The 26,933-nt window shown below is 39.8% G+C and overlaps 1 protein-coding gene across 1 annotated transcript; it reads right to left on the reverse strand.

Annotated features, from left to right (window-relative positions):
* Window positions 1-16,273: 16,273 nt before the first annotated feature.
* Window positions 16,274-25,081, reverse strand: LOC115826463 (splicing factor U2AF 65 kDa subunit-like). Its single transcript, XM_030790315.1, has 11 exons — window positions 25,029-25,081; window positions 23,826-24,000; window positions 23,290-23,393; window positions 22,770-22,921; window positions 22,228-22,344; window positions 21,699-21,837; window positions 21,121-21,200; window positions 18,590-18,712; window positions 18,072-18,158; window positions 17,722-17,964; window positions 16,274-16,450 (listed from the first exon to the last, which is right to left on the reverse strand). Exons 1-11 carry the CDS (start codon window positions 25,075-25,077, stop codon window positions 16,319-16,321), a joined length of 1,401 nt encoding a protein of 466 aa, XP_030646175.1. The 5' UTR covers window positions 25,078-25,081; the 3' UTR covers window positions 16,274-16,318.
* Between the last annotated feature and the right edge of the window lie 1,852 nt (window positions 25,082-26,933).

Raw genomic sequence — 26,933 nt, forward strand, 5'->3', positions numbered from 1 at the left:
CGAGTCTTGTGCAGTGCCCTCTCCAGCTCTAATCTATGGGCCTTCTTTATGGCTTCTATCGCTATGAAGGATCACAGTTCACATAGGCTGTTATGCACATACATGTATGAAATACACAAAGAGAGAGAGAAAAACTCATATATTGCAAATTCACACTATAGAGATGCATACGGACCAGCCAAGGTTGCAGCTGTCTCCTCAGCCAGAAGTTGATCTCTTTCCTCCTGCAAACGCTTCAAGTCACACTGGTGTCGGAGCTGCAACTCTGCCATGACCTTTCGATGTGCTGTCTCCATGGCTGCAAAACCCTGCTTGTATGTGGTCTATGGATGTCGGATAACAAAGATATCAGGCCTTAGAGACTCACTGCATTGAGTTACTAATGATATTCAAATAAACATGTTAGTACCCAAATCACATAACCTTCACAACACATGCAAAGACTACTGTCCACATAACCACAGGCAATGAAAGATTCTGCAATGCATGCTATAAGCTGATTACATAACACCTGAAATTCAAATATTGGGAGCATTTAAGTAGTTGCAGAGCCATCTACACCCAAGACACAAAATTTAGTTCCTTATATTAGCATGAAAGTAGAGAAATAGAGGAAAGTTAGTGTGCACTAAAACAAGTCACTAATCCAATGTGTCCCAGTAAATTTATGTTTATATTCCTGTCCTCAGCAATTTTGCTGTAGACAAGGTCCTGTACAGTTGACTATACTCATCAACACTTGTCATGAAGCCCTTGATTAGTTGAATCAGGGGTGTTATCAGGCATGTTAGTGATTGGCTGATTTCAGGTAGAGAGGCCTGTACGAGTTGTGATTGGGCAACACCAAATCGCACTGATTCCACCTTCAGTTTGTCCAGTTCCTTCTTGTGCTGTAGCTGTAGAGTAGTTGCTTCTCTGGCACTCTCTGTCATAATGGATGCCCGATGTTCCAACTCAAAAACACGACTTCTCAGAGCGGCTACAGTATCTGCTTCCTCTTCCATACTGGCACTCGTTTTATCAAGGGGGGATCTGGTATTATTTTTTCCTGTTATCTTGTCAAAGCCCTTATTCTGGATCCAGCCTCCATCTGTCTCATTATTTAACACAAAGTCTCCAACACAGAGCTCTTGATCTTCAGTGCGCTCAGATTTAAACCCCCTGATCCCCTCATAGTCCATAACCACCTGTGGCACAAACTCAAACCCATCAGCAAAGATCACTGGATCTACTCTCTTCTGTTCTGCTGCATCTTGCAGTTTAGAGGTTGTTTGTTGAGTGCTCATGGGCACATCAGAAGCTTTTGGCTTGCCCAAATGATTTTTGAGGTCCGATATTTTGGAGTCTAACTTACTGCTGTATGATTTCAGGGTCTCGCGGTTTTGACGGATCATGTTAACATTGCATTGTTCTCTCTTGCATTCAACATCAAATCTACAAATCAAATAAGCAGAGAACGCTTCCAAGGCTGCACTACGAGCATGAGGTAGCCAAGGGTTGTTTTCCCATCTGCAGAGAACAGAAAGCTTTTGAATTATAGACCACAACCATTCCCTTGCAGAGGAGTGCACAGTAGAGGCAAACTGGTCTAACAAGACCATTTGTCCCTGTGTGTGCTCTGTAAGACTTCTCAGAATTGGATTGTTGTTATCACATTGACTGTGAGAGCTCAACATCTTTACCTCTCTCTCCCGTTTCGTGTCTGTGGGAATTTCACAGATGAAAGTGTCTATCATGTTCAGGTTTTCTATAGCCTCGTTAGCTTTGATCTCTGGGCCTGTTAAAACTGAAGCATTGCTGGAATCAAAGCATATAGAAAGTGATGAGAGGAGCATTTTGATCTCCTGTAGCTTGGCTTTAGCTACCTCCCTCAACAGGCAATCTGCAACCTCATTCTCATTAAGGTTTGAATGGTTGGCTTCACACACACTGACAAGAGTTTTCCAAACCTCTTCCTCTAACTGAAGTCTTCTGATGGTATTCTGTCTTACCGTCAAATTCTCAATAGCTGATGGACGATCCAGGTTCTCACCCACTGGTGGTTGTGTAATTGTATCCATTTCTTTGCTGAGAGCTTTGGAAATGACCATGACCTTGTTCACTTCTCTCTGAATCTGTCCTGCTTCTGACTTCCCATCATCCCAACATGCTTCCTCTCTTTCACACCTTGCTGTGCTCTCTTTTTCTAACAAGCTGACCACTCCTAGTTTGTCCTGACTAATTTCTTCCTCAGAATCCTCGAACCCAGCTCTCTCTGACTCTTCAAGCAGATTGTTCTGTGTCTGAAGCTCCCTGCAGGCCTGGTTACAGTTCCATGGTTGGCTCTCCATCTCTGATACCTTGCACTCCAAGCTCTGCTGATGCTGACAGAGTACCTTCACCTCTTCTAGAGATGTGGCTTTTCCTTCACTCTCCCCAGCATGAAAATCCAGACCTTTCAGAGCAGGCCCTGTTAGCTGCACTGTGCTTTGCATGTTCCTAAGAGTCTCTTCTATTATAGCTAGCTGTGTCTGGACTTCTTCAAGCTCCTGACACTTCTGGTTAATATCTATTTTGAGTTGCTCGATTTTAGATTCTTCTGATGGTTCCTTATGGTCTAGGAGGTGTTCGATTTGTTCATGACTGAGCTCAGTTTGAAGCCTTCCTTGGGCTGCTTCTATCAACTGGTTTAGAAGTTCCTTGCTGCACTGGTTGAGAGTTCTGCTCTGGTTTTTCTGTAGATCTAGGCCTACCTGCTGGGAGAACTTCCGCATTCCAGCCTGATCTGAACTGACATGCTCCTTTACCCCCAACCCTCCATGCATCTCCTCAACCTTCACCCAAACATGCTCTCCTTCCCAGTTTCTTGGCATGCTCTTTATCTGGCACCCAGGATCTGATCCAACATCAGTTTGAAGGCTTTCATGGGTCTTGTAAATGCCACAATCACTGACCAGGTCTCTGTGACTGTTTTCTGTTCCATTGTGAAGTGGTGTCTCCCTGTTGAGTTCAGGCACAGATGGTCCAGAGGGGCAGAAGACCCTGTGTTCCTCTGATCTCTGTCTGCTCAGGTCTTCAGCCTGTGGTAGCTTTCTGCTTTCTGTGTATTTGTTGGTAGGACTCAGACGGTGTAGGGATGAGCCAGTCTTCAGGAAGTTAAACTCAGATCCAAGAGAACACGGAGACTCAAGCTTTAAAAAGGGATTAGACAGTGGATTAACAGCGGATTTAAACACATTTAATTTTGCATTTCAAAACAGCCACGAGCCAAAGGTTCACGTGGCAAAGTCAAAAAAATCCTTGGCAAAGCAAAAATATTGTGTATGTGTAAAACCTAATTAATGCAATACAAACTAAATATCTCTACACAAATTTTCATCTATAAATAACTGATACATGTAGAGGTATTCCAAGTGTTAACAAATCCACATATCTGTTCAATTCATGTAATAAACAGAAGAAATAATACAGAGAAACAATACATTCAAGAAGTAAGCAGCAGAGTAACAGTTCACTCCAGCAACAGGCACAATATTTACAGAGGATAGATTTTTCAGACCATTTTCCAAAGATCAGTGTGAGGAGGAAAGAGGGATGTAGATGTATTGTAAACATACCAAGTTACAGCAGTCAGGGCCTGTTTGTTTCTGCTGTTGCATTTCTATGACCTGCTGTGTATCTAGTTCCAGCGTACAATGGGACGACTTTGCAAAGTGTATAGTTGGCTCTGCTACCTGTGGTCCAAAACAATCACATAAACAATCACATACCGGTAAGTCTAAACACAGTACTAGCTCATTTGATTCTTCTTGTTCCTTGGACACCCACATCAATGTAAAATCATAACTTCTCTGATAACACCGGGTCTAGGTAAAGCCAACATAAGCTGATGCAGTCCTTTCGTTGTTCTGTGAAAAACAAAGCTTTCCCAATGTGCTACAGCCCCACAGAATGCATTTAATAACGGTTACCAACAGGGTGTACTCAATCATTCGCTCACCCCACTTCTATAATGTTCCAGATGGTTCTTCATCTCAGTAGGGTTGTTGCTCTGGCATTCTGGCTGAAAAGGTGCTTTCTTCTCCTCATTGATAGACTCAACCTGTGTGCATCGTTTCTCAATCTCATCCACCCTCAGCTGCTGGGGAGAGTCAGGGCTACTAATCCCTCCATCCACACAGGTGGAGGAGCATCCCATGATGTTTTTATATGTGCTCCTGTGTTCCTCTGTTTTTTCTTTCTTTCCCTCCTCCTGCTCATTTTGAAACTCTGCTGTCTCATTGTGCTCCTCAGCACTCCTCTGTTGGGCCACAGTTTCTTCTGTCCTCCTCCTCTCAAGGATATTGTTCTGTTTGATGGAGAGGGAGTCGTGGGTCACGTCAGGTCTGGAAAAAGCTTCCGGTGCATTGCTGTGGTCATGGTTGTCTGGCACACTGCTCAAATCATACAGAGATCAACAACTGACATGAATCACAAACACAGAAAGGTCCACTGACTTCATATTATCTTTAAGTCTGCACAGTCATTGGTTTGAATGTGCTATTCTGAACAGCTTCTCTGTTGAAAAGGCAGATAATGGATTTTTACCTAGCAACATCAGGTGGATTGAAAAGCCAAACATCCTTCATAAGAGTTTGGATCCAGTTCCTCCGTATTCCAGCAGTCATGGCGGCCAGTGTGTAGACCGATTGCTTTGTCTTGAGAGATATTTCATGATAACAATGTTAGTTATAATTTAAATAACATTGTTATGATCTGTTTGAGATAAAATACCATTTCAATTTAAGGCATTCTGTATTTGCATCCAAATCATGCAATTTAGCAATCTAGTACATGGAGACTGCTTACATGAATCTGAAAGCCATAGTTTCTCTGAACCAGGTGTTCAGTCACTTTGTGACATGTGGTCAGATCAATCTCCCCCTCCAAATCAGAGGCCTTGAGGTAGGAGACAAAGTACTCAAATGACACAGAAACTCAAAAAAAAAAAAAAAAAAAATAGGGGAAAACGTTTTGTCCTTAGTACAGGAAGTACAGGTGTTGAACTCTGTCGCCACGTACCTCTAAGCATACCAAATTTATTCAGTTTCATCTCTTGCGTGACTGATTCAAACCTTAGAGCCTCTAATTTAGAGCACTGGGTACATGTTATACAGAATGAGTGCATAGAATCACTGTGGTTTCCCTAAAAGAGGGTTGATCAAAAGAGGTAGGTACGTGTATGAGTTGCCCAGAGGACAGTAATGACGCTGGACTTGCCTCCTCTGCAGTTGGGCCTGAATAGTATCGCAGACTGTGAGTGGACAGCACAAACCAGTATTTCCTCCACTGCAGAGAGAAACAGAACTGTTACTTGATCCTCACATTAGCGCAGCTCAACATGCTGTCTCTGATTATACAGCTGTATTACGGGTGTATTAGTGAACTTTAGCAGATTAGCTATACTTAAGAGTTGTCAGACAGAGTGAATATTAGGCTAATTCAGATGTCACCTCAAGAAACTGGGGTAGCACTGGGGTTCCCGTTTACTGGTGTCTGATGCTTCTGATTGCGCAACTGGGAAAAACATTGGGTGCAAGATAGCTGACATATCCTATCCAGAATCTGCTCCCAAAGGGAATTCCTTATCACGTTTTCCCACAGCATTCGGACATGCTGGCTGATTTCATGCATCTCAATTACTGTTCTAGCAAAGACCAGGAAAAACCCAAGCTAAGCCCTGTCAAATCCCATAATTTATCACGGGTGTGCATAGATTTGGCACCTCATTTTAGCAGGTGAATGAAGGTCAATAAATACATTTTCAGTTTCGAAGATTTAGTGGTGACCCCTACAGCGGTGGGATGTGCATTCTTCTGCATTTGGTGGTAAACATAAGGTTTCAAGAGAAAAAAAAGGGAAAAAATGTCTCTAAAATGAGAACGCTTCCAGCTCAAGCTGTAACATGTTGGACGACGAGCTACGTAAGATGTGTGATGTGGCAGGTAAGTGAGGAGGCCATAATTAAAACCAGCTTTTCCACAAATTTTAGAACAGTGAAAGACAAATCTCTAATCCATCAGGGCTTTAACACCCACATCTCATCAAATCTTTATAATCTGGATTATTATCCTCTGTGTGAAATTACCAATCCAGTGAAGATTAAAAATGGAATTACTGATATGGTGTGAAGTTTAATTTACTCACCTGATCATGATTGTGCAGTTTCAACAGCCACCCTTTCTTAAAATTCAGAAGGTCGGGCTGTAGAGACAATACTCTTCTTAAAATCTCACTTTATGTCTCAGCCGCTTCCTTAATAAGTCAAGTAATAGTTTAGAAGTGCTTCAGACAAAACTATGATGTCTGTAGAAATTCAGCTCAAGGCCCTTTTGAAGTTGATAGGATTGCATATTTTGATCTAATATCACAAAGTTATCTCTGACTAAAACCTGTACAAACCTCTCCATGCCTCAAGCGGCAGAAATGGCTATGGTAAAAGCTTACTTAACATTCTTTTGCAGCAGGATTACAGAGTGTGGTAATTTGCATGTCATACTTGGTATTCACTAAGACACAGTCACTTACTGTTATGGAAGGCTCAGAAATGCTACGGTCCAGCGACCTCACACTTTTCTGAGGTAAAAAGCCATCTCGGGGAACATCTATAGCTCCAACTGACATTACTCTCATCTGAAATTAGATTGAATGACTCGTTACATTTAAAATTTTAAAAAAATTTGTATTTTACCAACGGAAATGCCTATTTGTGTTGGAGTACTGCTTAACTGAGATGCGTCACTATTTCACGTGGACTACATACGTCTGAATAAAGTGTTGAAGATTGTTACAGGTATTGTGAGTCTGGCCAAGAATTCCACTGGTACTGGTACTAGAATGAGCAACTTTTTGAAAACCTTAGACATACAGATGAGTCTATCTAACTCCAGATGGAGTTGGCTTTACATGGATTCACATGTAAAACAGTCTTCCTCTCTTTCTCTGTTGCCCCTGTTCCTTTTATATGAGTGTGTCCAAGCTTGTCTTAGACACTGATGGTTCCAAATGTTTTCAGAGCATGCAAGCGACGAATACATCAAACGTGTGAAAGCATTCATACCATAGGAAATCATTTTCGTTTTGTCATTTTTCTTTGAATGATATGTAATTTAATGCAGTAACATTTGATTGCTCAAACACACACACACACACACACTCACACACATGCACACACAGACGGTTTTAAACATTTTGTGACCATTGCTTTCCCAATAAGAGACTTTTTCTCCCAGGAAACGATGGGAATGGAGAAGCTGAACTATCTAGAGAATCCAATCAAAAAGACACAGCATGGAGTCAGAGTGACCTCTCACTTCTAACCAAAAACAAACTAACGAAATGAACACAAACAAGACTTAGTCCAATCAGTGTCTAGCATGCAGAGAGAGTAACCCACAGAATACATTTTCGTCTCAAATCAAAACATTCCAAGCAAAACGGCAGTTTACCCTCCGTAACAAATGTCTTTGTTCTATGTACTTCCAGCAAATGAATCTTTGATTTTTCCATTTGTGGTTAAAAGCTGGTATTTACTTGGATATTTTTAGTTATTACTTAAAATAATATACAATGGAAAACAGCTCTTTGATGAACAAAAACCCTGAACCAATAGGAGGGGACATGTTGCTTGTATCACAGAAACTCAACATACCAAAGACTCAACATAAAGCTTTCTATTGTACTTGTATTTGTGCAGTATATGAGAAGCAAGTCTAAGCTGGATCTGTGTAATGTACATCACTCTGAGGTATGTCCCAAAGATACTGTCTGTGAAAGTCCCTAATAATCAATTGTCTGTGTACTCAAGACAGATCATCTACAGTATCAGTTACAGCATATCCAAACATCTTGCCAGGTTTATGCGTTTCCAGGTAGCAAGTAGACACTCAGTGTAATTGGAAATTTGAGGACAAACTGAGACTGAGAAACTGAGACAATGTCCATATTGTATTTAGGGAGCGAGGACAAAGTACAATGGAGTACAGAGCAGTGGAGGAGAAAGACGATGCTGCATTATGTATTCTAAACTGTGTCTGCCGTGGGTAAAATAGTACTTGTCCCTGAGAACAGATCAGAAGCTCTTATCTAAATGTATGTCTGACGGCTTTCTCATCATTGATTTGCGAACCTCTGGCTTAAAAACGGTGTTGGCTGCCCAGTGAGAGTGCTTTTTTGCATTAGTTGGTTAAAACGCTAAAAAGATATTGCAACGCATAGAATATATAATATATTCAGTTAAGATCAGTTTTATTTTTCTTTACCAAGGCTGTTACTTTCTCTGTAGCTGTAAAATGGTTGGAAAACCCAGAGTATAACATCACGTGGCCTAAAGCAATCAGAGAGAACTGGACAGTGAACAAAACAGTGCTGCATGACTCATTTCTCTTGCTCTCTTTTTCTCTTTTTCTCTCTCAACCAACACATGCACTGAGACCTCTATTTTTCTGGAGGGCAACTGACTCATGCACACAAACAGACACACACACACACAAGCACACGCACACACACACACACACACACACACACACACACACACACATCAGTATACCTGGAGGGCAACTGACTGATTTCTACTCCCAGCCTTTCCAACTAACCTTTCCTCTCAGGCAGCTCTGGCTGATTTAACAGCAGTACAGATCTGATGCTTTGGAATGTGAGAGTGAACCTGTTGGCGGGTGGTGAGATGCTAAAACACCACTAAAAGCTTAGAGCAGTGTAGACTGAGGTGACGTTTGCTCTTTCTCTCTCTCTCTCTCTCTCTGCTAACACCTGGCCTTCTGAGTCATGTCTAAACCAGCCCAGCAAAAAGCCATAAGAACCAGCTGTGTGTGAGTGCATTTTGCATCTTTAAATGAGGAAAACTAATTTCACTCGTGTGGGGAGGCTGCCATTTTACAGTGACACTGACTTGTAAACATAAATTACATCAGCCTGCGTCTGCACTCTATTTGTCTGGGGACAAACCCTGCTGGAGAGCCTGTCAACACAACCACTGTGTGTATTTTAGAATGGCTTTATGCCTGTGAGACTCTTTGAAGACAACCTCATACCACACCGCTCATCAACCTAAGCTTAACTTTGCACACTGGGTTTTAGCTTTGATTTCCAGACCAATGGTACTGGTACTATTGTCATTATCATAGTGAATAGAGAGCGGGCATAATTCACATTAATTTACCCCAAATTGTCAAGTGTTTGCATAAATAAAACATAGCTTATCTGATTCATGGTTATGGTATAACTGCGATGACATGCTACAATAAAATGGTAATAAGTTTGTGAGTAAAGTGATTGTACCTCTCTCTGACCGGACCGAGCCGTGCTCTGTTCACCACTGGCCAGAATCTTGTCCTCTTCCTCCACAGTCTTACCAGAATCCTCTAGAATGAATGCCCCACTGGAGCTATTGGAGGACAGAAAGAAGAAAGAGAAATGGAGAAAAACAGAGAGGAACAGACAGACATAGAGAAACAGAAAGAAAGAAAGAAAGAAAGAAAGGAAAAAAGGAAGGAAGAGAAGAGAAGAGAAGAGAACCCTGGATTATGTTTAACAATATTTCATATGTTGAATATATTCTTCTCCAGCTGCAGCAACACTGGTAAGCTAGTCCACCCATTCTCTCTCAGTGACAGAATACAATCTGAAATCTGTCTCCGTTATCTAATTGTCTTCCTTACAAAAGCAAAAAATTACGCTTCACTCACGATGAATTGTTTCGCTTTACAAAGACTGCAATCTATTTACTTTGGGAATTAAATCTCTTAATAAAGGCAGTTACCACTGAGACAATGCTACATGTACAAGCTTGATCAAAGTGAGGAAATAAATATAACTAGGGATGAAAGAGTTGCTTCTTGATGTGCCACTAAACAATGACAAACGCATATAAAGACAAATGATCCTATTCACTTTGCAGCTTCAGGTATTAATGATGGATTAAGTTTCTCTACACTGGAAGAAATCATTTGGAGTCATAGCGTGTTTGGACCATATAATATAATTACAGTTTTATGCTTGGGAGAGTTTCTTAGAGCAAATCTCAGCTTGATTCACTAACTTCTCTGTTTGCTGCAAAAAACAAATAACAGGGATTGAGCTACTTCTTTGTCACACAACACAACTGCTTTACAGTTAGAGAGGACATGGAATGGGAGTGCTTCTATAAGCTAAATTTAAAAACCATGTGCTCCTAATGGAGGGGTACAAGACTTTGATCCAAAGCACTACTGGGACACATGTGGTGCATGTAAAATGTAAACTGGTAGAAACTGGGAGGCATCCACAGGCTGTCACTGAAAATTGTTTGGATGCTGGGCCCATCCTAACCAAACAAGCCACCAGCCCCTCTGTGGCCTCTCTAGAAAGGCCATATCCAAACCTTGATTTTGCCCACTCACTCACACGCATATCTCCATGCTTCAGGAAGCAGGACTGCTGTTTCTGCTGTTTGCTGGTAGAAGTCTGTTCTTTGGCTATAATATGTTAAGCATATGCTACCTCATACACCTCCTCGTCTTGGCGAAGACAGGATACCCTTCCTGCTTGGTGTTTCCCCCTTCCACTGGTATCGCTGCTTCTGGATTTCTGATATGTGATTGGGTGTCACTGGAATGCAACAGTGATGTCATAGAAGGGCCACGGTCACTGGCATCTGAATCCTCACTCATGCTGGAGTCTAGAGAACTTTGGGAGTCACTGATATCTGTGTCGCTTGAGAAGAGACTACTGTCTGAATGACGGTTACTGTCTTTGTACCAGCAGCCCGGATCAGGGGGGATGAAACAAGGGGAGGGTGATTTTTTCTCCTCCTGTGGCTGGAGATCATCATCATCATCATCATCATCATCATCATCATCATCATCGTCGTCGTCATCATCATCATCATCATCATCCTCAGTGTCACTCCCCACAGAAGAGCTGTCTGAGCTCAAGTCTATTGGGGTCCCTTCTCCTGTAGAGGAATATTTTGATTTAAAGGGAAAGGTCTGCAATTGTAAATACAAAAACGAAACAGTCTACTGACAAGTTGTATCTCTAAAGTGTCACCATCCACAGCCATAACATGATCAAATATGAATGTATTGGATGAGAACAGCATCAGGATATAGTATGTTGTGCTGTGTTTCAATCCATTGTGAATGTTGCTCCATTATAATCTCACACTTCATTTCAAGCAACAAATCTTATTCCCTACAGAAAAATCTACTTTGAAGTATGATCCATATCTACTTTGAAGTATCATCACTGAGAACTCAGTTTTTTTTTCTCCCGACGCTATTCTTCCGTGTGAACATCTGCAGGAAGTTGGAACACTGACACAGTAAATGACTCAGATAGACAGAAAAAACACAAGAGACAATCTGTTAGCGAACAGTTTCTGTCTAAGCCACACCTTCACGGAGCCTGTGTGAGCCTGGGAGAGTAAGATCTGCTGCTTTAGGGACAGGACTTTCATCTGGGCGCCAGCAGACATCCCTTTCCTCTGCCTCTCGCTCTTCCTGCCTTGAGCTGGAGAGGCTCTCATTTGGAACTATTCTCTTTGGTTCTGGAACTCCAGTGGTACTTACATAAGCACGGGGACCACAAGACTGAAAAACATTCAGTGTCATTTTTCAGCTATTAATAAGAGAAGCAATAGTAAAATAGTTACATATAGCGCTTTTCAGTCAACGGTTGTGATATTCTGTGGATGGATTAGAGACCACAGGTACAGTTTACAAAATGTCTTAATGCAGAAAATATTTCTCAGCTAAAACCAAACCAGTTTCACGCTCACTGGTAGGTCTGGATCCTAGACATGCGTGTACAGGTAAAACAGTTGTGTATTCTGACCTGTGAGAATGCAGATAACACTTTCTTCTTCTTCTGGTTCTGTTTGTTAGTCTGTGGATAAACTGCTAGCTGGCCATTCCATCTGTAAACAGGGGAACAAACCAGGTGAGCTGAGCTCATCAGACACTAAATGTCACTAAATTACAGGCAATAATTTTTAGTTTTTACTAAAATATGGTCATACATTTCTGTGTATGAGCCACTGAAGAGTTAATCTATCTTCAAAAGAAAGAAAGAAACATGCATGGTAATATAAGCACTATTAGGTCAACTACAGAGATTTCTGAGTCATCATGAAATTACAAGAATATTTCGGGAAAAATTCACTGTAAATTGGTGATGTCACCCAGACAGGGATGATAAGAGTACCCCTCACCCAGTAATGATCTCTCTGTTCTCGGCACGGATAAAGTATTCTTGTTCAGGTGTGACAATACAGAGAGAGTGTTTCTGTCCCGTTCTGGCCTCTGCATCCTTAACATCAATACACAGGTTCATATTTATAGTTCCCTGTGGGAGTGTACTTGCCTGAAAGGGAGATACAGTCAATCAGTGTCTCTCACCGTTATGAGTGGAACTACAAAACCAAAGCTGGAAGCAAAAGCTTTTAATCATCTCTGGGTGACAAAAGTTTAAAGAGCTTGTGCTTCACTGTCTCTGTAGAACCTGCTTACTGCTTTTTGCTTTGTTTTGTTTTGCTTTCTTTTCACCCAACCCAAAGAGCGAACTTAATGAATAAAAAAAGAATGTGATTTGAATGAACATTGTTCCTACAGCTAGAATTATAAGTTCAAGATTAAGAGGAGTTGGTATTTCATAAAATAGTTGAGTGTAACTTACATTCAGAGGTTATAAACCTATGATCCTATGACTGTATAATTGTGCGTATGACACACTGAGTAAAAGAGAGCGGTGAGAACGGTTGGGTAACAGAATTTTTGCTTCTTTTTTTCGCAATACGAAGACAACATCTGGCTACAGCATGCAACAGGAACTCTCATAAATCTAGGCAGAAACAAATAGCTCTGATCTATTTTGGCTTGTGGCTTTTATTTATGTATTTATTTATTTTGGGGGTTTTTTTTTGCCTTGTTTGTTTGTTTATTTGTACGTGCATATGTGTTCAGTGTTTCTGTGGATGTGTGCAAAGACTGCTCTCATACGGAATCATCCAGAGCGAATCGCAGGCTCCCGTGTTCATAAAGGATGAAGAATCGTCTCTGCCATTTCTACAGAAACAGAGAGCTTACTGACATGTTGTTCACAGAACAAGCCAAGCAAATGAAAGAAATAAAATTAAAAAATAAACACTGTCACATATAAATTACTAACAATGAACATATACAGTCACATTGTTTTTACATAATAAGAGATATTAAAGAAAACAGATTCAATCACTCCAGTAATCTTCTTTCTCCCAGATGGACTCTCTCACCCTTGATCTCTGAGCTGGGTTGTTGAAGTCTGTTCCCTCTGGGGCAAGACACAGCCAGCCTCCGTAAATAGGTTTGGCCTGTTCAGAGAAAAATCGATGCTTTTAAAGAGAATCGTTTTAAAAAAGACGTGAACAGCAAGCTCTTCATATGCCTCGCTTTGGCAGATATTTTTTTTGGTGAGATTATTCCTCTTATAACAGTTTTTATCCACGTTTGTTTATTCTTTATCATATGCATCATTTATCTGGTTTATATTACGTTTATTGTGTTTATATCTTATTCATTAGGGTCTTTGTGTTTTATCATTCTTTTGTGATTTTCATTTACTTTTCACCTGTTCATCTTTGTCTTTTTTGACGCCCTTTCAACTACCGTAAATGTATAAGAGGTGCTATCAAAAAAGGTTTGTTGTTACTTTTTGTTTTGGTTTTTGTTATTGGTCATATCCTCAGACAATTCAGCTCACTCGTCGATATAAATCTTATTTTCAGTTTGTTGTGAATTTTTTTCTTGATAGAGTTTTAGACTCAGGTGTTTAGGAAAGAATACATTGGAAATAGATGACTGCATAAAACACTGTAATTTGCACATCTGAGCATTGTTGGGATTCCTCCGCAGTGAACAGTGTTAATTTTGCGTTGTGATGCGGCAGACTTCACCATCCCTGGATTGAGCAACGCGGTTTAAATTACAGGGCACCGTGACGCCAGACAGGTAACGCAGAGCATAGTGGCGAGTGATTTGTAGAGGGGAAAATCAAACTTGAGCAAAGGACAAAGTATCGTTAAGTTACGCCATATTGTGTGGGATATTCATAGATGAATTATACTATTAAACACATTTGTTAAACTTTCAAACAATTAAATTATATAGTCACAAGCGAGTAACCTCTAGCTAGTATACCTCTAGCAATGTGCAAAGTCTGTCCTTTGAACGACAAACAGAAAATATATATATTTTTTATGAAGTAAAATATTAAATAAAGATTTATCGTGTTGAGTAAAACTCACAAAGTCAATCTTATTACCTGATTAAGATCTTCATCCGTCAGCACATGCAGTTCGCGGGATTTGAAGCAATTTTGACATCTGGCTTTATCAAACATATTCGCCTTGAATTTATTACACGGATTTTCAGTTTTCGATGACATACTTCTCCGCCGGCAGGCTCAGCTGAATGGAGTTGCTCTATACAGTTCCAAGCTCTCTCTGGTCGGACACAAGTTAGAACTGAGCAGCAAATAGCTCCAGAGACAAACTTGCAGGTGGAAATCATGTCCTCCCCCTACTGACAAAAAGTAGTAGTACTCGTATAGTTAAAACCAGGTAACGCAGTAACCCTGGGCTAGTCCAAGCAATATAAAGCTGCGTATGAATAACTAGGAAAAAAACCCAACAGTGTTCAGGTCCAATACTTGCATTAAGATCCAACGCCTAATTGAACCACTTCTGCGTCTTGACATTCAGAATGTGATTCAGTTAAACGGAGAGTCTGTTTACTATTTCTAATCAGTTTACTTCAAAATAAGTGATACACAGTTTGAAGGTGTGATTCTTTATTGAAGCCAAGGCCAGGTAAAATTAGGCTTTACAAACTAAACAATTGCTCCATTAGTAACATTCAGTTTTTGAAAGTGAGGAGATGGTTTAATGTGAGCTAACAGTTTTCAGTCATTCTATTTTCATGTTCTATGTGATATGTCTTTCAGTGCACAGATGTCTTTAACAAGGTGGTTACCACTGGAAAATGTGAGAGAACTGGCAACTTTGTCTAATCAGTTTAGTATCTATACATGTGTGTATACACATCAAATTTCTAGTCTGCTCCAGAGGACATAACCTGTTTTCCTTAGTCTTGGAAGAATCTTTTCCTTTGTTATCAGTGATTCTGGATATTGACATTTCTCCAGATTTTATCTTTCTCTCTTCTTTTGATAAAATGATGCCCCCCAAAATTATTCAGTAATAATTCACTGATAAAACTATCAGTTTATAACCTAAATAAATACATCTGATATCAAACCATTCATTTAAGTTCTTCATAAGCATTTGTAATCAAGGGATTACATCAATAATAAGTTATCTGGGGTGAAGGAAATCTAGTGTCAAATATATTAAGTTTAAGTTTATGTCTGCAACCTTGCTGTACATGTGGGGTGACAACCTAATCTCATTCACTGTATTTCAAAAGCAGAAATATTTAAAGTTATCTGTGCATGTACACATTCATTTACACTCTCACCAACAAAAGGATATAACCAAGAATTTAAATACAGTTAAATACAGTTGATTATTACATAACTTGAATGAAATAGTTCCTCTGTTTTGTAACATCCTTTTCATATACAAGGGAGACATAAATTCTTAATAAATAGCTTTGATTCAAATACATCAATATCTACGGGTTATTGTGCCAGCTGTTTTCTAATTAACAAACATTATATATGTACTGAAAATGATCTGTACATGTATATATGTGTGTGTATGTATGTATGTATGTATGTGTGTCTGCGTGTGTGTGTGTGTATATATATATACACATACACACAAAAAGAAACATAATAAAGAACAGACCATTTGCAGTTTACAGCAGTACCCTTTACATTTCATTCTTGTTGACATTATGTAAGTGTTGTTCTACGTCTAAATAAGGACTTAACTGTGGCTTTTTCTTTTTGGTTAATATTCATACGCCATAAAACACAGGACAACCATTTGATTCTAGTGCTAACAGCAGAAATGCAAAGTAGTGTTACATTTCAAGGGATTGCTTCACTACACAGATAAAGCACCGGTGACATTAGTGTTAGAGATTTTGTTCTGCTGGAAATAACTTGTTTCGTTTTCGTCTTCAAACCATTTTTCTTTTTCTCAGCAGGCACGTAAGGAAAAGCAACATTAGGAAAAGCAGAAGTAAAAGGGGTTAATAAAATCACATTGAAATTGAAAGTGAACATCCACACTTCAAAGTGTTGAGAAGGTGCCAATCAAACACTCCTCGGTCTCTTTGCCATCACAATCCAGTAGCAGCTCTCAGAACTCGTGTCTGTGGTACATGTCTGGGTCGTAGTATTTAGTGACCACCACACGGTTGGCAAACTTACGTCCTGTCAAAGCCTGCATAGCCTTCTGACAGTCGGCCGCCGACACGTACTCCACAAAGATCTGCAACAGCACAAAAACTCACATCACAAGAACCCAGGCAGAAAACAAAGAGCTTGCGAATCTGCTGAGAATACCATTTCCTAATACCATCACTGTTTAAAGTGTCAGTGCTGAAAAACAGCCCTGAAGGACCTTCATGTGCAGCAATGATGCTCTCCATGTTCTTGATCATGTCTGTTCTACTGCAATGAATCACTTATGAGAAAAGTGTTTAACTTTAACTTCTCTCCCATAATAGTGTTAAAGTTTCAACAACAAACTAACTGTCTGAACAACTGCCTAGCAACCATAAACAGAAGCAGTGTTTCTGTTTTATATTTATTTATTTTTTTAATTTTATTTTGGGTGTGAAATAGTGGTCATTATGTTGCTTCATTACCCACTCTCCTTTATTCAGCTGAGAAAGGTTAAAAATAATACTGACTTTGTTTTCACCGAATCATGCAAGAGGGTCATAATGAGAAAACTTTGCATACACAAAAATATCAGTTACTCTACATGTATATGTACATCTTGAACATATTAAAAGTGTTCGTACAATCCCAAACCAATCCCCAAGTTACATAACACTTTAGTAAACACTTTTTTATAGCTTCAAGAATTCCCCATCTTATTTAATAATGAAGAGACACAGGTTACTGTTCTCCTTGCCCCTGTGAGTCATACAAGAGGAGGCTGACTTGCAGTTGAATAATTAAATTTTCATTTCCTTCGAGAGGAATTAGGAATCAAGGCGGGATCATTTTGGCCAGCGAGTCAGCCAGTGCTTTAACCTCGCCGGCAAATTCATAAACTAAGGACTAAGGATGTGTAACTTTACTTTATCATGCAGAAGACCCATTTACATTTTCAATGTTTTCCAAGTTGTCTGGATGGCAATATAAACTTATATTATAAGCTCCATCTTACAGAAGAGAAATGTCTTTGATACCAAGTCTTTCAATTGACTACGATTCATGGAGTTTCCTACACTGTAAACCTGCCAGTATTTTTTCAAACGCAACTTTGGATAAGCTCAACCAGTGTAACCTTGGATTATGTAAACATGTTTTACTCACCAGACTAAAATACTGAGAGTACCTGAGGGAACACTGAGTGTCCTCTCTTGTGCAATGTATATGGTGATGTAATGTAAAACTGAAATTTTGATATTGAACTCTGTGTAACTAAAAGACATTTTTCACTGGCAATTCGTCACTGGCGTATCTGCTGTGTGCCTTTATCGGTCTTAACAGGTCATCTCCGTAAAAACACACGCACGTCTCACTGACCTTGCCACACCCGGGCACTTCCACCCCATCAATGGGCCGTGGGATTTCAATGGAGCGCACGTTGCCATATTTGCAGCACTCCTCTCTGATGTCCTCCAGGATCTCCTCGTAGTCTTCATCATCCAACAGCTCCTCTGGCATCACCATGTTGAGGAGGCACAGCACCTCCGTGGGCAGGCCGGAGTTCTGCAGTCTTTGGAGTCCAGGCACCTGCAGAGTCACCGGGGTCTCTATAATGGTCGACTGGACAGAGAAGGAAGGGACAGGTTGTGACTGACTGATTAAAAAAAATGGATAAATGAACCGAATTGTAGGTTGGATGTTGGCATTGAGATTGAGTTGGCACCTACAGGATTGGCATTCTTTGCCCCTACGCTGGCACGCTGAACGATGAGCTTTTTATCACCCAGTTGCATGCCATTAAGTCCTGCTACTGCCTGAAACACAACGAAGAGCCAGGAAACTGTTTGTCAGTTTTAAAGACTTTTACTTAAAAAAAAAAATAACACAGATAAGAACGTTTTTGAAAATCTACAACGTAGTTATTATCAAGTTAAAGTAAGACTTGTATGAATACACCACGTGTACTTTAGTCTAAAATCTCAAACATTAGCAGAATGTTAAATACAAATTCTGATGCATGTTGGTGTGGTCTAGAATACGCAGTGAAGCTCATTGTGTTGAATACTCAAGAATGATTAAGATACGTAGGATTTTTAAGACTACTCAAGGCCAAACACTTAAAGTTCTTTTCAGCTGCTAATTCAAAATTAGCTCCTGTTGTCTTCAAACAGTTTAACTGGCATATTTGTAAACGTTTATAATATTCCATGCCATTTTTTTTTCTCGCTTGATTTCCTGTTCATACCTGATCAGTAGCACTGATATCCACGTACTCACAGAAAGCATACCCCTTGGACAGTGATGTGGCACTGTCTTTGACCAGGTTGAAAGCTTTGAGAGGTCCAAACGAAGTCAAAAGCTCCTTGACCTAAATGGGAAATTAGGACATATGTAGCTCTTAGCAACAGGCTTCCTGAGTTCACGTACAGTCAAATACTCGTTTTCCATTTGGTTACTTGTGAGCAAATAACACAACAAGTGGGATGGCTGGGTGCGCAAGAGATGGTATGGTGGAAATTAAACACTTTGCATACATTTGACTAAACAGATCAATGCCCCGTGATGATCAGTTATTGTGACATAAGATATGAGAGCAATAGAAATGACAACAATGCATCTCAATTCATTTTATTTTTGATTAACCCTCTCTGTATTAGAGTTATAAAGGAGGGTGTACTAAATTCTCAATTTGTTGACCTTTTAAAATGACCTTCAAAAAAAGTGTTTTCATAATGAAGCGGGTTAAACACCAATAACCTTTTTGGGCCCCTTGATACATGTTCTATAACATCAAAATTCATGATATTCATTCTACAAATATCAAAAACCACAGCAATATATAACAACATCAAAATCTATTCTGCAAACCTAGTGGATAGAAAATACATTGTGAGTTTACGTTTTGGAAGCCACTCAAGGTGAAGTGAGCTGGAAATGAGAATATCCACAGTACAAGAGGAGTAGCACTTCAATCACTCGAGCGCAAAACATTTCTAAAAGCAAGACTAAAGAAATTTCACCCCAAGCACACCAAGCTCTTCTCCAAATAGCAGACTATAAAACTCTTTAGCACTCCATAGCATCTTAGCACCTTTTCTGCATCAACTTCAAAGGAAAAAAAAATCCCTCCTTATTCTTTTCATTTTCTTCAAAGAAAAAAAAGAAAGAAAGCAAGTCCTTCTAAACCTTTTAAAATATACCTTTGACACTTCCCCACCCCCTCCCTTGCTATCCATAGCCTCTTGTTGCGTGTATTATGCCGCTCCAGAAGAAAGAAGGGAAGAGAAAGAGCAGTCAGGTGGGCCACCTGCTGATCAGAGGTGTATCCATGTGAGGGACGGAAAGTCTTACTTGCCTTGAGTTACATGTTGGCATGGCAGCAGTAGATCAGTACTACTGAACAAATAATGCGCGAAGACTTAACGATCTTACAGGCCCCTAGCTGGGGACAAAGTGGGGGAACAAAAATGAAAGAACTGTGAGAATCAGAGCAGTAGCAGTGACTGCAAGTTCAATTCTATATAATTACAAATAAAAGGAATATGATGTAATGCATAACAAGGGTACATTCACCTCCATTTCTGACCATGGTTTTTTTTGGGGCGGGGGGGGGGGGGGGTTCAAGTACAGTTAAAATGCGAATCTGTATCAGAAATACAGGAACAATGCTACTCCCCCCCATCCACGGGAGGAACCTCCAGGTTAAGATGGAGCACTGCTAGTTTCCTTAAGTAATTCAGTGAGAACACTGAGAAGTAGTCAAGGTGTTTTACCGTTTAAAACATTTTCACAAAAATCTATAAACGTTGTACTGCTTTCAAAAAAAAAAAAAAAAACCCCTCCAGGTGCACATGACCTATAACAACCTTACCTTTGTACTTCATCCCATCTATTACTACTGTACAAGGAGATTTATTGAGTGGGAGGACAGTATGTTGTGAAGTGGCCCAGCAAAGTCCCCCCCAAAAAGAAAACTTACTGCTATAATTCAAACAGGTTACGGGGTGGACTGAATCACACAGTAGTGGACAGAGAATTTCTCAAATACAATTTGAATAGAAAAGTGCTGGTAACAAGTACAGGCTTATGAGTGATGAAGAGTGGGTAATGCTAATGGAATGTTTCATCAGATTCAAACTAGGGACAGCGTTATAAGGTTTCGCATTTTGTTTCCCAGTTCTTTTAACAGACAAGTCAGTTTATGTCAGTTTCAGTAGTGTAAACATCAGTCCACAGTTCCAATGTGTAACACGGTTCCAAATGTGTCATTACTGGAGAAACACAGAAAAATAAAACTTCACTGGAGAATGATAAAGTAGTGTATTGTTGCTATAGATAATGCAAACTCTCTGAGTTACAACATGGTTATTCAATAATCCCATATCATTATCTACCGGTGAGGAGCAGGTCCCATCCCTGAAACTACACACATTTTTTTCCTTGTTCTGTACATAATAATAACGTAACAAGACGATTATTGCTTTCCAAATTGGGAATGGTTTAAGACACTTTTTTTCAGTTAATATGAGTTACTGTTGTGCATATCACTGCAAATTTAAAAAAACATGTTACTTATCATTTTGTATTGCTGATTCAACATCTGAGATTCTAATATGTATTTAAGTGTGATTATAAGCATTCTGTGTTATAAATGACTCTGCACTATATGAAATAAATGGAGTAGAGAATGCTTTGCCTGGCTGCTCTAATGTTTAGATGACAGTATGGGTTGTAAGGGAACGTAGTGCTGACTTGACAAAGTAAACCAAAACATACCTGGTCGTCATTGAGATAGTTGGGTAGACCGCCAATGAACAGCTTATGCGGTGAGTCAGGGACAACTGTAGACACAACACCTAAAGTACAAGGAAAAAAAACTGGGGAATGAAAGAGTGTGGATGAAGAAATGAGTCATAACACTAATTAGATTACCTCACTGCAGTGTACTATATATTCATAACAGAGTCCATGCGTAAAAAAAGAAAAAGAAAAAAAACAGACGAGCTAGCATAACAGACCATGGCTCTCAACTGACAAAGCCAGAACACAAACCACAGCTGTCAAACACACACTGTATTATGCAATTTAACCACAGAGCTACTAATACCCTTGTATTTTCATCATGACTCAGCTAGTACATTGTTATTACTGTAGTACACGATTACAGTTTAAGGGCACTTATGTATTCACAACATGTGTATTACTTTAATTATTGATACCTTAATTCTAATCACTTATTCAGGAGAGAGAACTCGACTTTTCCCTAACCAATTAACACTGCAATTACTTGTGCAGTGACTGCGTGAATGCTTAGGCAGTTAAGATCAGATTTTTTTTTTTCCCATAGCATTAACCTGGAACATGAAAAGCAGGCTGCTCAGAGATTCCAGGCAGAGGACGGTAGTCGTGAGGGCGTCTGATCTTCAGAGACTGACCCTGGAATATAATGCCATCAAATGCCATGGCTTGAGTGGTCTCATCCACTGACCGAAACTAGAGGAGGAGAAAACAAAAACAGCGTGTTTCAGCGTTAATACGACATTGTAATAATCATCAGTCCGGGATGAAATACGTCTGATCTATTAAGTTTCTGTGTATCTCTGTCACTCTGATAATAAGTCAGAGTGTATAAGTTCAGTGTGATATACATAATCATTAACAAATTGTCTATGCAATCTTTCTTGGTTTCAGCTACATTGATAAAAAGGAGAAGATGACAGAAGTCAGAACAAGTTAAAGAGAAGCATTGTAACAATACAATGAAAAAATCTTGAAACAAAAGACACAATAAATATGATCAACTGAATTTTAAGAACATGTTTGGATTATGTTTGGGAGGGAGGTTTGATTGTGAAATGCAGAGAGACTCGGGTGGGTTCTTACCTCAAGAAAAGCAAAATTCTTATCCTGATTAATCTGCACTGCCAGCACAGGGTTGCTAGGGGCTTGAGAAAGCCCAGCCAGACGCATCTGAGCATTGAAGAACTCTGCCATTGACTCCTACAGAGTATTCAATGATTACATACATAAACATGAACCTTCAATTCAATATGTGCTCTGTAATCCCTGTTATTACTACCAGACATGTATCTGGAATAATGAAACACTATATCTGAACTGCTGATGAAATCTGATCTGTAAGATTTGTTAGACTTCTTAAAGATATATAGCTTGTCCGTTAACGTTTTCAAAATATTTGGCCTCATCAACGCTTAAAAAATATTTAAATGTTGTTCAAAACACAAAATTAAATGAAAACACTTAATACACATGAAACAGCGCTTGTCTAAGCATAACAAATATTGAGCACTTTGTTTTGCCTGCCACTAACAATACATGCAGAGATATTTAGACAACACCATGCCTCCAATCGACCACCAGCGTCCACTTAACCCAAAAAAGAAGCACTATTCTGGGAGACTTACCTCAGTCACACCAAAGGGAATATTGCCTACATATAGGCGTCGGGCCTGGCGGGTCATCTGGCTGCCAACAATGGGCACTTGTGTGGGCGTAACTGCCACCCCACTGGTCGTGGATGTTGCGAGAAGAGCTATGGTGGGAATCTGGCCAGCAGCTACAAGGAGAAGGCTGTTTTAGAAACCATGTAGCCTAATTAAACTAAGTTTGATTAAGTAACTGTGACCATCTTCTACGCAACAATGTCATTTACAAATACTCTGGACCTAATTACTCGGACAAAACTGTCCAGAGGGTTCTAGAAGAGGATGAGCTTGTGATGCAAAACAGGATTCAAGCAAGCAATTCAGGTCAAGACAAAACCAACATGCCGACTAAGCACTTGGGAAGGACTCCCAAGCAAAATTTTGGGTGGATCAGCAAAAAAAAAAAAAAAAACAAGTTTCAGGATACATTCTACGTGAACACTGCGCCCCCAACTAACTGAATTTTTTAAAGTCTGTTTGAGGGGAACATGGTCCCTACCTTGCATAGCTTTATACTGCATTGGTGTGATGTGCTCAAAGCCTGGAGGAGGCACATCCCAGTATTTACATGTCCGTTTCTTACGTGTCCTTCGCGGAGAGTAGCTGCACATAAGAGGCAAAAAAACTCACTGTAGTACAAACTACCTTTGAGAACTAAAGCACACTGTCAACTGAAAAAACGAGACTCGTGAGCTCCTTATATGCGGTAAAAGTGATCCAAAGGGTACATGGCAGCCTCAGCTGAACCAAAGTTGTCTAAAATGCCACTATGCATATACATCTTAGACTGAGGTAGGAACATGATGACAGATCTGAGGATAAGAAAAGATAATAATATAGGTGCATTGATGTGATTTGTCTACTCCTGTTGCATGGACCTTCAGTATAAATGAATGGTGTTTAAACTGCTCCCATCTGTGTCTCAAAGGTCAAAATGGTTTTTCAAACCTGCAGTTCTTGGAGTTTTTATGTGTTTTCTTTTAGATTAGATGCCTTGCGTTTTTTTTTCACATCTGTATTTCCTCTTGTTCATACCTGTGTTTTTTATGATCTCTGGAGCTGCTCCTCCTGTCTCGACTCTTGCGATCTCGGCTACGGCTGCGTTTCTCACGGCTGCGACTACCCCTGTCTTTGCTCCAGCTACGATGTTTCTCACTGCGACCTGGAGACCCACTGCGACTTCTTCTCCTGTGCCTCTCCTTCTCTCTTTCTACATGGTGAAAAGTGAGGGGTGAAAAAATGGAGCACAAATTGCTATTAGAAAAGTCTTATTACCTTCACGAATCCAAACATGGGTTTATTTTGAATAAGTATTGCATTCTGTCTAGGTTGTATCACCTACATTTGTTAACGAAAACACTAAAGTTACAATGTAAATAATCAAAATATTAAAATAAACAAGAAAACAGACAAACAAACAAACAAAAATTTAGAAAACAGATACGAAAAAAACCCCAGTCAATGATATTTTTAAACCTAACCACAGGACATGGATATGAAAGACTAGGAGACAAACCATTTTTGAAGAATAAGACACCAGGCTAATGTGGTCAGTGGACTGAATATACTGTATATTCAGTGAACCATCTTATCCTTGTAGTGCCCTGATTACGAGTTCTCTCTCATACTGTCAGCTTGCATAGCCACATTGAGCACTGCGAATTGAATTGTACCACACCAAAGGATTCATAACAGCATTTTAGCCAGATGCAAAGCAGACTTGGGTTCAATTTTGTCAGTGCTATCAGGCTAGACGAGGTTATCCGATACCGAAACTGGTATGTCACCGGTTTTCTAATGCTACTGAACTTGGCTATCTATTTTGTTAGCAATAGCCTGTAGCCAATAAAATGCGCAAGATGACAAACCCGTTAACCTAATCTGGTTACATACTACTTAAAGAGTGAAACTCAAGTTTAGGGGACAGTGTCTAGCTAAATAATCAGAAAGGAAGAGACAAAAGGGCACTTCGTCATCAGGAGATTAATAAAAGCAACCTGTGACTGAGCAGTAAACTGTAAATGCCAATCTGTGATAGCAAGTGAATTAGCTGTACCGTTAGCAATAGTATTAGCATTGAGTTCAGCTTTAGGTCAGCAAATTCACATGACTATCATTACTTTAGTCGCAAACGTGTACACTTGCAGGGCTTTAAGCTAAAAATTACATGAACAACAGAGAGAGACAACTCAGAAGCGGATGTACATGGGTTCCGTTTTACGCAGAAATTTAAAGTACCTTGTCTATTTTCACTCAGCTGCTTTTCGAACTCCTCAAAATCGGACATGTTCCATCCGTTGAGTGGTTTACGCAGATGTGTTACTAGTTTCACCACTCAGTCGTCATGCAAGCTGGAAAGGAGGCAGATAAGGATACTGTTACAGTTATCTTGCGGGACCGGCAGTGGATTAGCCAGCTAGACAACAGCTCTATATCAGCGCGGATACTGCAGAGGAGGCGAGGAGCAAATCTCTGATGCCACTGTCGGTCCGTTATGCGGTAGCATTGTTGTTAGTTTAATAAAATACTGTACCCCGTAAAAGTGGTTATTCAAATGAGAATAGTGAGTATCTGTCGTTCAGCTTTCATGTGTTGACCATAATGTCCAGGTTGGCTACACCAATCAAAGTATTCTGTGGCGTTGTATCAAGAATTACTGGTGTCTGAGGAACTATAAATTCATGGTGTATAAGCCCTGTGGGTGTCTGTGACAACTTTTTCCACATATATTTGAGAAGAGCAGAATGGTTTCTGTTCCAAATGCTGAAGTGATGTGTCAGGATGATTGTATTGTATGCTTGTTTTATACTAGACGTAATGATGAATAATATAGAATGGGGCGCGCAAGACCCTCGGTCTTTCAGCAACACAGCCTATTCAGAGTCATTTTTATGAAATGGTGGTATTTTGAGAGGGCTAATTATTAGTCACACAAGTGTTTGAGAGCTGCCTGTGATTGCAAGCACCCAGGGTAGTTAAAACTTGTAAAATGTTTCCAATTTCATAAAAGACCCTGGGTCTGACAAACCAAAACACAAATCCAGGCCACATGATCAATACCCTAGAGATCAAATATCCTCAAGAGAACCAGAGAATTTGAGATGGACAAATTACAGTGTAATAAAAGGAGTTCCAACATAGATTAGTTTCCTAAGCCTATATTTATTCTAATCCACTTGATTACAAATGGATTTCCCAACATTGTTCGAACTTTTGTTAGGAATGCAGTTATACTGATCATTTAAAAAACATAAACCTAGAAGATATTAGATGTCTTCTGTATTATAAGTGAGTGGTGTTATCATTGTTTCGTTGTAATCTCAGTAGCCTATAGCATTTCACTTCGATCCAAGAGTCTGCAAAAGTTGCTTCGAGTATTTATGTAGGGAGCTAACTCTGGATGAGGTATATTTAGAGTTCCTCTGCACATAGGCTGTACTTGATGGTGTAAACATAGACATAGACATAGACATAGAAACATTGCAAAACAGATTTCTCAGGCTCCAACGTTCACATCAAGTTATGACCACAAGCTTATGATTACATCAAGCTTGATTAAGTAGTCGACTGTCGACTCATGAATTCAAGGGCTTACTGAGAACCCTGAGTTTGATTGTATCATTTCTTCGCTGAACAGTTTGAGAGTCAAGTGTGTACCGTCGCTTGTATCCTGCAGGTGCGACGACGAATGTAACGGGAGAGTGCGTTTGCTACCAACGACTGTTTCAGAGTCATGGGTAAAGGTGTTGTTGCCCACCTTGCAGAAGTAAATCTCGTATACTCAGACAGTTCTGTCAAGGATTGTATCCGTTTTGTAAACTGCATATTTGATTAAGTGTACATTTTTAGGTTTTGAAAATGGTCAGTTTTCCGAGATGATCCTTAATTTCCGTTTCTCAAGTATATTAGGCTAGTTCGTTTTCTTCTTTTCTTTTTTTTTGACAGGCCTGCGTGAGGTTTTGTGGTCAGTGAAAAATGAAAGGCAAACGCCACCTACTGGTACATTAAGACACATGAACTGAAAGCGAGCGCCAGAAACGTTTGGACGAAAGTCTTCATCTTGGCTGCAAGGGCCATATTGTCGATTAATATAGATTAATATTTTTCGAATATAATTAATTATCAGGATAGCTTTAATCTGTG

The sequence above is a fragment of the Chanos chanos genome, chromosome 13 (genome assembly GCF_902362185.1).
Source record: "Chanos chanos chromosome 13, fChaCha1.1, whole genome shotgun sequence".
Lineage (NCBI taxonomy): Eukaryota > Metazoa > Chordata > Actinopteri > Gonorynchiformes > Chanidae > Chanos > Chanos chanos.